A 12,353-nucleotide genomic window follows, 5' to 3' on the forward strand; every position below is an offset into this window, starting at 1 on the left:
GCAGGGGTAATGGGGAATGTTGAAGGTTTTTTTTAAGTTGAAAATCATGTTTACTCCATTTTTATTCAAAGTCTTAAGTTTTAGATAGCAACCCTTTGTATTGCATCCATGATTCCCAATGCCATTTTTTTGTTTTTGTTTTTTTTTGTGTAGATGTGCACGATTTGAACATATTTAATTTGTTGGATTTATTTTCTTTGTTGACAGGAAATAAATGCTTTTAGAAGTGAAGTTGTCCTGATTCACTGCATTTCTGATAAAAAAAAAAAAACTATTTATTCCCATTTCCTAGTAAACAATTTTACATTGGCCTCTAGAAGTCCCACCTCCCAAATCAAACCTTGCCCCAAAAGAAACCCCACAATTTACTTCTTGTTCATGTTTTCATGTTTTTTAATCAAAGAAACGTTACATTTTCATTTTCACAATAAATAACCATGCTCGTATGACTCATGTCTTTTTTATCTGTTGAGTGAAAGAAAGGCTGGCGTGCAGTATCCGCACGTACATTCTCTTTCCTGCACTTCCTCCTCCTCCACCGCCTCTTCGTGCCATGTTTCTGACCAGAACAGCTCTGGAGGACACGAGGCCTTAGAGTCTTTTTTTTTGTTTTGTTTTTTTTTCTTACAAAATATAAATCCAGCCATCACTGATGCGTTCTAATGAGGCATCTGTCCAGGTGAATGGGACTTGATGTTTGTAGCTGTGTGTGTGTGTGTGTGTGTGTAAGAGAGAGAAAGGAGTCGAGGTGGAGTTTCCAGCTCAGGTCTCTGTTGTAGTGATGTCACTGTGTGGGCCTGAACAGTTGACCAGAGGATGAGTGATGGCATCAAATGACAAAAATGCAAAGTTCCTGTTCTGCTCTAAGGAACAATTGCCGGTGTGTTCACAGTAAACATGGCATTTTGAATTAGAAGAAAATAAAAGATGAAAACTTCAAGGGCCGATGGTGAAGAGGTCATGGCTGTGACCTGCAGCTGCCGTAAAACTCGAAGGGGATCGGAGTCCAGACAAGAGTAGGTGTTAAAAACATTCATTCAGGCACTCACTCCAGTATTCATCATGAATCACGCCGCACACACACACACACACTGTCTGACTTGTACCAATGTGTGCACACGTGCCTTAACCACCCAGCACATCTGTTTGTGTGTGTGTGTGCACTAGCAATCACTCACAAATGCACTCACACCTCTAGTTGAGTTGCTCTTTCCACAACCTCCCCTAGCACTGTACAGTGAAGAATGAGAAGACGTGGAGAGAAGAGTAACATGTTTGTTGTTTAGACTGGAGTAATGAAGGGTTTGGTTTCACCTTATCTCTATGGTGACGACCCTGTTCAACCCCCTCCCCAATGAGTGGCCAGGCCACACCCTCATGCATGAATTGAACTTGTCTGATTCTTCTATTATAATATAGGGAAAAAAAGTCCCAATCTTGTTTTACAACCTACACCAACTTAACATTTTATTTACAGATTTATTTTTTTTTCTGATGTAGTCGGTGTATTACCTAACGTCATAATCCCAGATGACTAATGCTATTTTGCCAGTTTTTTGGTTCATTTAAAAGGGAGGAGATGCCGCTTTAAACAGAAGAAGCGTAATGAACTGACGTGAAACGAGAGAGGGGACAACTGAAAAACAGGAGGGGAGAAGTGGGTAACGAAATGGGGGGTGGGGGGTTAGTTGCTCAGCAACAATTCTGTTGCCGCTTCCACATCCCAGGATTTAGATGACAAGGCCACTATTACTGCATTCTGTGAAACAGAAAAAGAAGATGGTAAACTAATGCATGCACTGTTAAAATGATTGTGTTCAAGGTGGTGTCTTTCCCTATGTCCTTTGGAATTCCTCTTGTACCTTCACATGCAACTCTGCAATCTGAAGACCCACTGCAAAAGCAGCTGAATTATTGCTTTGCCTGACATTTCTGATTCAACATCAACAAGTGTGTAAGAAGCATACATAAACAATTTTGCGAGATATCAGTTTGGCATTCAACTTGGCAGTAACAAATGAACCTTGGTAATGAATGTCTGTATAATAGCTCCCTCTTGAAAAATAATTTCTATGAACCTGTGCAGTGTGATAGTTACCACTGTCTTGGAACATTTATATGGGCCAATTCTTAATATCACTTCATCATTAGTTCCTTTGTATCTATAGCCTGGGTGTTCCATTGCTGCCTTGCGCGCGATTTGATTCACGCTGCTAAGGCAGCCTGGAGACCATGGAGCAAATTTTCGCCTGAGATAGGGGACCAATCACAGAACAAGGGGGAAAGCAAGACAATGATGAGCTATGCACAGACGCATTTGATAGACATCCGTGGCACCCAATAAACGGATCTGGGCATTTTTTTCAAATACGAGAAAATTAACGTTTGGTTCCCAGACCACGTCTCATTGAGAAGTGGTGGCGCTAGCCAGGCTATTGTATCTACAGTGTATTAATGGAAATGGTCAGTGTCGGTGTTTGTGAATGTTCTGGTGGTTAGGGTTGAGGAGTCATCTTACTTTGTCAAAGCCCATGGCACAGAGTTTGTCGATCTTGCGTGTGTATTCAGCGTTGGAGGCCGGAGCACCAGCGTAGGCGTGAGCCCAGAGCCGAGCCGTCTGCTTAAACATCTCACAGTCCTGCTTGTACTGCACACACACAGATAACCCTTCTGCTTAACCAGTCAGGCCTTGCAACTACCTTGCAAGATCATTAACGCATTAAGATCAATTTCCAAAAGATTTTTTATTCCTCTTTTTAGTCAAATTTAGCATGTGTATGTACAGGGTATGTAAACTTATGAGCACAACTGTATGTTCTAGGTTGTGAGACACTTCCTCCCACTCGGGCAAGTCACTTTGACACCCTACCTAACCACGTTTCTGAGGTTCCTCATACCTGATTGGCTACCACAGCATCCTGTGGGTCATCTGGTTCTGCAGCTGCCAGAAGGGCTTGGAGAGAAAGAAGCACTGTCCGCAATGTCATTGCAGCCGCCCTACAACATAAAGACACTTAGCAGACATTCTTACCGTAAGCTGCAGATTGTTTTTCAGTACATGTGCTCTCTGGGTACTGAATCTGTCTCCTTAGCAGTGTTAGTACCATGCTCAGTGCTGCACCACAAGGGCTACATCTCATGGTTATTCACTAACTAATCCTGTGGGGCCAAGCTAAGGTAACTGCCTACTCCCCTCTGCATTTCCCTGTACTTTTGGCAAAAGTTATTACATTCTTCTCAGCACTCCACCATTAAGAGGTTTTTAGAGCTTCAAAACCAGCTATAGAAACAAAAATAACCCAAAACATCATGGTCACTCCGTCACATGCTTATATACTTACCACTGGTCTTTCAGGATGTCCAAGCAAATAGCTCCAGTCACCGAGCTGATGTTAGGGTGCCAAATCTTAGTGATGAACCGCACCTGACAGACAAAAGGAAAAGGGGGCATTTAAAACTGGTAGACAACTGTATACACCACACCTAAAAAACATGTTGTACGATAGTATGTTCATTTGCCTCTTACACATGGCATGTACATGTGAAACATATATTCTTGTGAAGCACACAGCAAGGACTACCCACCACACTAAACCACCCCTTCACTGGCAGTATTCCTTACCTTTGGAGGGTTGAATGGATATGTCTCTGGAATTTTTATCTCAAGCTGATATCGCCCACCTACGTTTGACAACATAAACAGGACATCAGTAAGAAACATTACATCTGACATGTACAGTCTGTAAGCCAAACATATAACCAACAGCATAAACACTAACCCATAGATAAAGAATATGCAAGTTACACGGGTATAAATGCGCACGCATGTGTCTACCTTCATAAGGTGTATCTGGTGGTCCAGCGATTTCCCCACGCAGCTCTGTGAAGTTTTCGTCCACAAGGTCTACTCTGATCTGATTTTTACTCGTCTGTTGGTAATGTGAAGAGAAAACAGAGAGCATCAAGGAGGATACACCACAGAAAGACAGAAGTTGTGTGGTAGCATTCCAAACTTGCCTACGCTTATTAACAAAATTCAGAGCCTAAATGTATTGACGATGTCAATTTCAAGGTTACCTGCAAACTGAAACATTCAGGGATGAAGCTACTCGTGGCTACACAAATAGTAAAAGTCAAACCACTAGCCAAATAGCTAAGTGTCGGGCCATAGTGCCCTCAACTTAGCATCTTTTGCTACAATGATTAGCTTACGTTGCTGACATCAGTATTATTTTGTTTCACTACAGGAACAGTTGTTATTTGCATAGACTCGAATTCGTGTCCATGGTTGACAAGACAATCTAGATTATGTGAACTCAACAAACCACGATTTTAGAGTGAAGTCTGACAGCAATGTTAGATCTCTTCGCAAGCTAGGACCACTGCTAGCGACCCATGACAGTAACACAACATAGCCTACGACAGATGACATAAGTTAGCGTTGGTAGCCCTAGCAGTATCCACGACAGAAGAACTACGACACGACAGCGCTGACGGATTTACTTAGCATATTTGCTGGTTTCTATTTTCACACAGCATGCCACCCAGATGTTCGGTTATTTGTTTCTGTTATCTTTTGACACAATTTGCCCTGCTGCCTAAACCCAGAGAAGATGACTTGCTAACTTCCTGTGTGGGCCTTGCTTCATGCTCCACACATTCTCTGCAGTTCATGCTATGCCAACTTGCCTTCCAGCTCGTTAGGCTAGCTAGCTAGCTAGCATTATTCTCTAGATGTTTACATGATATTGTATTCTGGAAAAATAACATTACACTTTAAACAAGTTTTACTAAACGCTTCCGCATTTACTTCAAATGACATATAATGACAAACCTCTTCGCTTTTAAGAACTTCCTTGAACTCCCTTTTAATTCTTTGAACTGCGATGTTAGCCATGGCTTTGCCGTGTCCTGGTCGGGCCGCAGCGGCAGCTACACTCTCTCTGCCTCACTTTCGGGATCCCCCTCTATCGCTCTCTTTCGTTCGCTCTTCTCTTTCAGCCTTTTTCCCCTAAAATAGTACACCCTGTAAACAAATGGCAAGCCCCCTATGCGTGCACACAATGCAAGTCTGGAAAAATGATGGGTTATTATCAGCAACATAGAACTAGAACGTTTCCCTGAATGTTAAACGACTTGCTCTATGGAAAGCTTGTATTGTCCAGAAATTGTTGAAATGATTAACAGCAGTTGGCAAGCTTCGTGTCATGTGATTAAGTGGTCGACAGTACACAATGTTGAATGTAAAATATGCCCATTTTTATCCGGATTGATACACAGACGTAAATAACATTAAATAACATTTTCTGCTGACTTCACCATAGCGAAAGCCCTATTGTATTGACTCTTCTTCTATGACCACAAACCCTCCACCCACGCTAGATTTTTCCCCCCCACCAAACTTGTCAGTAGCCTAATCTTCAGACTACTTGTGCAGAACCCTCAAATTAGGTCTGCCTCACCAATAATCTAAACTGTCTTCTATTTTAAAAAAAGAAAATTGTGAAAAAGAAATGGTGTGAGCATGACAAAATGACAAAACCATTTTGCCATGCTCTGACGAAGGTATGACAAAAACATAGGCCTGTTTTAAAATGTGAAATTAAAGGCTTTTTAAATATATAGGCCTAACCCTCGAGTGCCTCGGAAGTTCTAACATTTTTCAAAATTACTGAAATATTGAATTTATGTAAGATTTAAGCTACTTTCAATTGCAATTTGTATTTTAGCTTGGATCCTACTTAAATGGTAGGCTACTTCAGATGCTTCTACAACTTTATTGTTGTCCACCTGTGTCTGATTGAGTTCATTGGACAGGAAAGGCTTGGGGTTTAGAGAATTGTCCATATAGGCCTGCAAAAAAAGGATTACCTCAAAAGAAAATGTTTGCCTTATCAAACAGGTAACCAAAACGCCAATGGTCATTATGAAGAAGTCATTCCTGAGAGCCCAAAAGAAACTGAACCATCTCCAACCACATGAACCCAAATCCTCTGTTTGAAATGAAGACTGAACTATTTGAACACATTTCTCAACAATGTGTGGATTAAACATATTTTGGAAAATACAATGCAGAAGGTCACAAGACAAAATGCACTTATTTAAATCTTCACACTGAAATAAGCTGCAGCGGTCTAAATTCTCTTCTCTCTGGTATCTCCAGGTAGGAAACTGCAAGTTAGCTTGTGCGCATGGGTAGTTTGGATAAGTGGGACAGTTTGTAGTGAGAAACTGCTATTCTCTAGCCTGGCTAGCGCCACCAAATCGCGCGCAAGGCAGCATGGGAACACCCAGGCTAGCTATTCTCCTTGAGTGATGAAAAGAGTTAGATGTTCAAAGAGTTAGATGTTCACTTGCACTCATCACCATGAGTGATTATGTGCACTAAATACACCCATCATCACTTGGTTTAGATAATGAGAGGTTATTCATCTCGAGATGATGTGAGGCTTCCATCTGCCCACCTTTAGGAGTTGCTTTTCTGACTTCAGATACATAGTGTTAAAGATTGTTGATTCTGGTTCCGTGCTCAAAAATGGCTAGTCTGAATATTATTTTTTGCAGTGGAAAACAGCTTAACAGTGCAGGTTTACTAACCCAGTTCTACACACTTGATATTCAGTTTAAAAACGTCAAGAAGACAGAAGCACACATTCATTTAACAGTGATTTCTGAGTAATAATTGAACTGCTATTCAGAAAAAGCGCAACACATGTGTCCCCATATGTAACCACAGAATTTTTCTCTCAAAGTGTGGCATCCAGTCGGTCTTCCTTATCCAGCTCTCTACTCCACCCTTATTTAGCAGTCATGTGGAAAGGACAGTATTTGGCATTGCATTACTTCATTCCTTTTAAATACCTCTATGCACTAAAAGGACCGAGAACATTATGTTTGCTCTATAAGGTGTTGATAAAGTAAATGCATTGCTAAATACATTCTTTGCCTCCCATAAATAGGCCTAAAACTGCCCAGAAAAGTATGTGGAACTGCGTCAGTTGATATGGTGCCATCGTTGGTTTAATGCAATGGAATGATGGACTAGCTTACCGTTTTGCAATCATGGTATAGTCCAGAGCCATAGACATTCTCTGGGATAGTCTTTATGTTTTGTGCCCTGTTAATTAGGCCTTAGGTAAGCAGCACGCTGATTGGATAGCCTAGCCCAACACATTTGCAATGAACGAGAAAACCGGATTGACGTCCCATAAATCAAAATCTCGCGTGAGCCATCGACGTGGCTGATTCGTGTCAAAACAAAATAAACCAGCTGTCGTCCCTCTATGTGTCGTCCTGGTAGATATGAAGTGGCTGCCTGACTGACTCCCTTTTGTAGTTATATTGGATTTTTTGTTGTTCTGCCATTTCATAGCCATTTACCTCACTCAATAAATCGGGCGCCGTATCATCTATCCGTCAAAGCCAAGTAAGTTGCATGGTCGAATGACACTTGAAATGCAGTGTCTTCCTCTGTTTTCCGGATCTAGACTGGCTAAGCTGTTTTTGGAATGTCATTAATGGGCTAGCGAATTGAATCCGAGAGTATTTGGCCAAATAGATGGATATGCGTCACAATCAGTTTGGAGTCCTGGCGATGTTTGCTAGCCGACTTTATGTGTCTTAAGGACAAGTTTGCCAAATTATGCAAAAAGTTGCTTGCAGATGTTATCTTGGCGAGGGTGAAGTGGTATTCCAGGTATGCGCTTAGTGGGGGAGGAAGCCAAATGTGAAAAAAGTAGCCTGGCGAAGCAACATATTCAGAGAATAATTGAAAAGCTCGATTTGAAGACGGATTGTTGACATGAACATCCGGGTTGACGTCCTGTAGCTTGAGCTAAAAGCCTGACTCACAGAAGCGCATATTTGCATAGGCCTACACTGAAACACTATTAACAAATATAGCTGCAAGCAGCAATGAGGGGGGCCAAGCATTTAAGCTGTTGAGCAGGAGTTGGGATTGGATTGGACTGGACTGGATTTGACTGTGTTGTGTTAGATTGGATTGTATTGGACTTGATTGGATTGAATTGGATTGGACTGGACTGGATTCGAAGGTCACCGAATTTATTGTGTGTCCTCCTAAGATGTACTCCTAAGTCCACATACCAAGTTTGGTTTAAATTGGTGAAAGTGTTGATAATTATAGCACCCCTAGTGGTCAAAGAACACCAAATTAATTTTGCGTTCTCATGATTGGGTCCTGAGTCCATATACCAAGTTTGGTTTCGATACGTAAAGGCGTTGCTGAGATATGAGCTAATTTCCTGTATCTCTAGCGCCCCCCTAGTGGACGAAGGTCACCAAATGTATTGTGTGTCCTCAGGATGGGGTCCTAAGTCCATATACCAAGTTTGGTTTCTATATGTGAAAGCATTGCTGAGATATGACCCTACTTCCTCTAATTATAGCGCCCCCCTAGTGGTCAAAAGACTCCAAATGTATTGTGCGATTCAGGATGGGGTCTCAAGTCCATGTACCAAGTTTGGTTTCAATATGTGTAAGCATTGCTGAGATATGAGCCTACTTCCTGTGATTATAGCACGTCAAAATGTACCAAATTTCTTGAGCCTCCTCCTAATTGGGTCCTGAGCACATGTAGTAAGTTTAGTCTTGACACGAGAAAACCTTGTTGAGCTATCACTTCACTTCCTGTTTTGCAACTTTGACGACAATTTTAATTGGATGTTACGGGCGAACGGTTTTAAATTTTAAGACAAAAAGGGATAACTTTTTTGAGGCTTGGTCTGAAGATCATCTGCACCAAATTTCGTGAAAAACGGACAAACTTTGTGACCTGTGAAAACTTTTAGGTGTTTTTGATTAAATCCAATATGGCGGCCGAATCAATTACGAAGACATCACAATTTGGCTTGGGTCAGCCTATGGACCTCCAACAGTACTAACAGACCCCTCTAGTACATTTTAATTCCAAACACAACAGCAGCTACAGGCCAAAACACATTTTTCCTAATTGCAGCGCCCCCTAGAGGTGAAAGGTCACCAACGTTTTTGAACATCCTCCTGATGGGGATATGAGTCCCCGTACTAAGTTTGGTTATGATACATGAAATGGTTGCGGAGATATGAGCTCATTTCCTGTTTGGCAGCTTCGCCACACATTTGGATTGGCTGTTACGAGACAACGGTTTTAGTTCCGAAGACGAAAAGGGATAACTTTTGTGCGGCTTGGTCTGAAGATCATATGTACTAAGTTTCATGAAAATCGGACAATTTATTTGAAGCGTGAAACTTTTTTTTGACAAAATCCAAAATGGCGGAAAATCCATCATGGCGGAAAATTATGTCACAGGGTGCGTTGAACTTGGCTTGATCCAAGGATTCCAAGGATACCTCATATTTGACAATCGGGCCAACGGGTCAAAAGTTACTTGAATGAACGCACGTCCAAATTTGGCCTTTTGGTGGCGCTAGAGTGCTCGAGGTGCCGACTTGAAACTTGGTGAAATTAATCATTGGACTGTCCCCAATCAGTGTGCCAAATTTCACAACTTTTCACCAGACGGTTCTATGGGCTGTCATTGACTTCCATGGCGGAATAATAATAATAGGAAAACGTAGAAACACAATGGGTGCCTTCGCAGCTTCTCTGCTTGGCCCCCAAATATACTCTTACCTAACCACCACAGTAGCTTACCATCAGGTAGACCAAGGAAACTTTTTTATGCAGTTATGTGCAGCTCCTATAGGCCAGGGGTTCCCAAACTTTTCCACGACAAGGCCCCCCCAAATACCACTAGGTTCTGGCCAAGGACCCCCTTGATGCGTTTTTAAATCCATCAACAATACTGCGGCAAATGTATAAATACATTAAGCTAATCCTAATAATTATTTTAGCCACAAGCACTTCGCAATGGAGCATAAAAATGGCATTTGGGGTATATATCTGCTATATGAGAGCTATCACTCTACTATTATTCCCAGTCATTATCATTGAAAATATAATGTTCAGATATGCGACAAATTATTATAATGGCATTGTATAACAACCCTCATAGTAATAGGTATATTTTTAAATTTTCAAATGTATTTATTTGTTGCTTTTATTTTTCCCTCCAACTTGCTGAGGCCCCCCTGGCAATGGTTGGCATCCCCCCGCCACTTTGAAAACCACTGCTATAGGCTACCTCAGTAGCAACAACAAGGGTCCTTGGCTTTAGGTGATACTTGGTTTAGATTGGATTTGGCATGTGCTTATAGTCTGCAAAGTGAAATGTTGTTTTATATGGCTGTTTTCGTAGAAGACTTATAGCGTAGCGGTTTATAAATTAAACAAGATCTGATTTTGTTTATCAAGTATTCAAGCATCAACCTTAGTTGGCATATGTTTACCCTGTTATTCAGAATGAATACAAATGCATAAATAAAGGCTGCTATGTAAATTGGTTTACCCATTTCTTGTGTTTGAACTTTGGAAATAATAACTCATGCTGAGCAAGCCTCAGTGATCTGATGTGTGACACCTACCCTATTGTTGACATTCCTTTGTTAAAACTTGTGTGTATATATATATTTCATGAAGATATGGCAGAGGAGCCGTGTGACCCCTGTGCATGCTACTGCTCTCACCAACATGCCATGAGGAGATTGATCAACCTGGTGAGTTTTTTTTTTTTCTGTCTCTATACCCAATATGCTTGTTGGAGTTTCTGCATATTTCTCTTTCTGATCTCCTCGGCAGTCTTTTCAGAGTATTGGTATGAAATATTTTGATTATATACATGTTGGTTTTGTTTGTAATTGTATAATAGTAATTACTGTACATGCCATTATACAATTTGCATATGTGCATGTTGCTTAAAGGTGTTTTGCCCCCATATAAACAAAAGCAATCGTGACTTACTCGACTTACATCTCGTCTGTGATTTGCTGGAACAGTTTATGTTTTTATGGGCTAGGTTTGCCCAGGTTGTTTTTGTTGCCGTTTTTGGAGCCTGGGCTGTCCACATAGATCGCGATTTTTTACAGTGTATTCAGGACACAGACAGCTAGCGGTTGGTTAGGTGATGTTTGCAGCAAGTGACATAAAATGTTTTAGTCAAAAACGTGGTCACGCGTGGTATCACTTAGAGCACCTTTAATGGCCCCAAATAGAATAATGGAATAATGGGAGAGTTGTAAATAACTTGAATTAAAGAATAAAACACATGTAAATCATGTGATTTATCACATATACTTGTAAATCACACGTTTCATGTAAAACAAAGTCCCTTAATGAGATTTTTTTGTAGATCTTCCAATCACCTTTGAGTGGTCTTGGTATCTTATAATTGCATTGTTTTTGGGGGGGTTTTCACATTAGGAAACAAAGTGCATCCAAGGCAGTATGAATATTTTCTTTTTGATATGTCTTATGAAAGTTCGGTCTTGATGCAATTAAAACGCATGCTCGTTTGCGATGTGTTGCAGCTGCGGCAGTCCCAGTCCTATTGTACAGACACAGAGTGCCTACAGGAGGGTAGGTTGTCTAGTACTCCAAGAGAAAGTAGTCACAACTTCACTTATAGACTGCTTCTAAGGAATACATGTAAAAACCATAGACAGATTAGAATAATAGCCATGTGCTTGAGTGTTAAAATGTACTCCCACATCTCAGTCATCCACTCAATTGATTTCACATATACCTTAATCATAGTATCAACAATCACATCACTCATTAGCTACTAGTTACTACTAGTTATTAATGGTTGTAGATATTCGTAATTGTTTTCTAGATGTGGTGAATGAATGTGTAATTTGTGAGTGATTTCATGACATAATCTCTGATTCATAAGCAATCTAAAAACTTAATTTCCTGTGTGCAGTCCCTGGTCCCAGCTCCTCAGCTGGTGATGATTTCACTGTGCCGATGATCATTATGGGCTGGATGGTGTTGGCAGTGATCCTCTTCCTCCTCCGCCCCCGGAGTATGAGGGGTGGGCCCTCAGCCAAACCACGTGGCCCCCGCCATGTAAGTCACATGATCACATATTATGAGGAGTTTTCATCTTCAGCATTTAAGTTTAGTTTTAAATTATTAAGTTAAGAGTTAATTAAATTAGTTAGTTAAAAATGACTGTATTACTTTTTGGCAGACTGAGAACAGGGACCCACCTGCCCCTCCTGTGGATTAATCACTATGGTGACAGGAATTCTACCACTGGCCAAGGACCTGAGCTGTGTGACCTCTGACTTCGAGCAGTCATCAGTCCCTCTATAACAGTTAGCTTTGTGACCTTTAATAACATTTCTTCCACTCTACTGTGGCTTCATATTATCCTCTGCAGCTCTAAGGGTGACAGCGTTTTTTTAGACTATCTACTGTGTGTGTGTGTGTGAGAGAGAGAGAGAGAGGG

The 12,353-nt window shown here is 41.1% G+C and overlaps 2 protein-coding genes across 2 annotated transcripts; one reads left to right on the forward strand and one right to left on the reverse strand.

Moving 5' to 3' along the window:
• Window positions 1-369: 369 nt before the first annotated feature.
• Window positions 370-5,183, reverse strand: ube2kb (ubiquitin-conjugating enzyme E2Kb (UBC1 homolog, yeast)). Its single transcript, XM_048239705.1, has 7 exons — window positions 4,835-5,183; window positions 3,836-3,929; window positions 3,623-3,681; window positions 3,342-3,424; window positions 2,898-2,997; window positions 2,519-2,647; window positions 370-1,759 (listed from the first exon to the last, which is right to left on the reverse strand). Exons 1-7 carry the CDS (start codon window positions 4,895-4,897, stop codon window positions 1,685-1,687), a joined length of 603 nt encoding a protein of 200 aa, XP_048095662.1. The 5' UTR covers window positions 4,898-5,183; the 3' UTR covers window positions 370-1,684.
• A 2,045-nt stretch (window positions 5,184-7,228) lies between these two features.
• Window positions 7,229-12,353, forward strand: smim14 (small integral membrane protein 14). The gene is made up of 5 exons (XM_048239734.1): window positions 7,229-7,426; window positions 10,541-10,617; window positions 11,428-11,476; window positions 11,823-11,968; window positions 12,093-12,353. Exons 2-5 carry the CDS (start codon window positions 10,543-10,545, stop codon window positions 12,129-12,131), a joined length of 309 nt encoding a protein of 102 aa, XP_048095691.1. The 5' UTR covers window positions 7,229-7,426; window positions 10,541-10,542; the 3' UTR covers window positions 12,132-12,353.

Source organism: Alosa alosa, chromosome 1 (genome assembly GCF_017589495.1).
Source record: "Alosa alosa isolate M-15738 ecotype Scorff River chromosome 1, AALO_Geno_1.1, whole genome shotgun sequence".
Lineage (NCBI taxonomy): Eukaryota > Metazoa > Chordata > Actinopteri > Clupeiformes > Clupeidae > Alosa > Alosa alosa.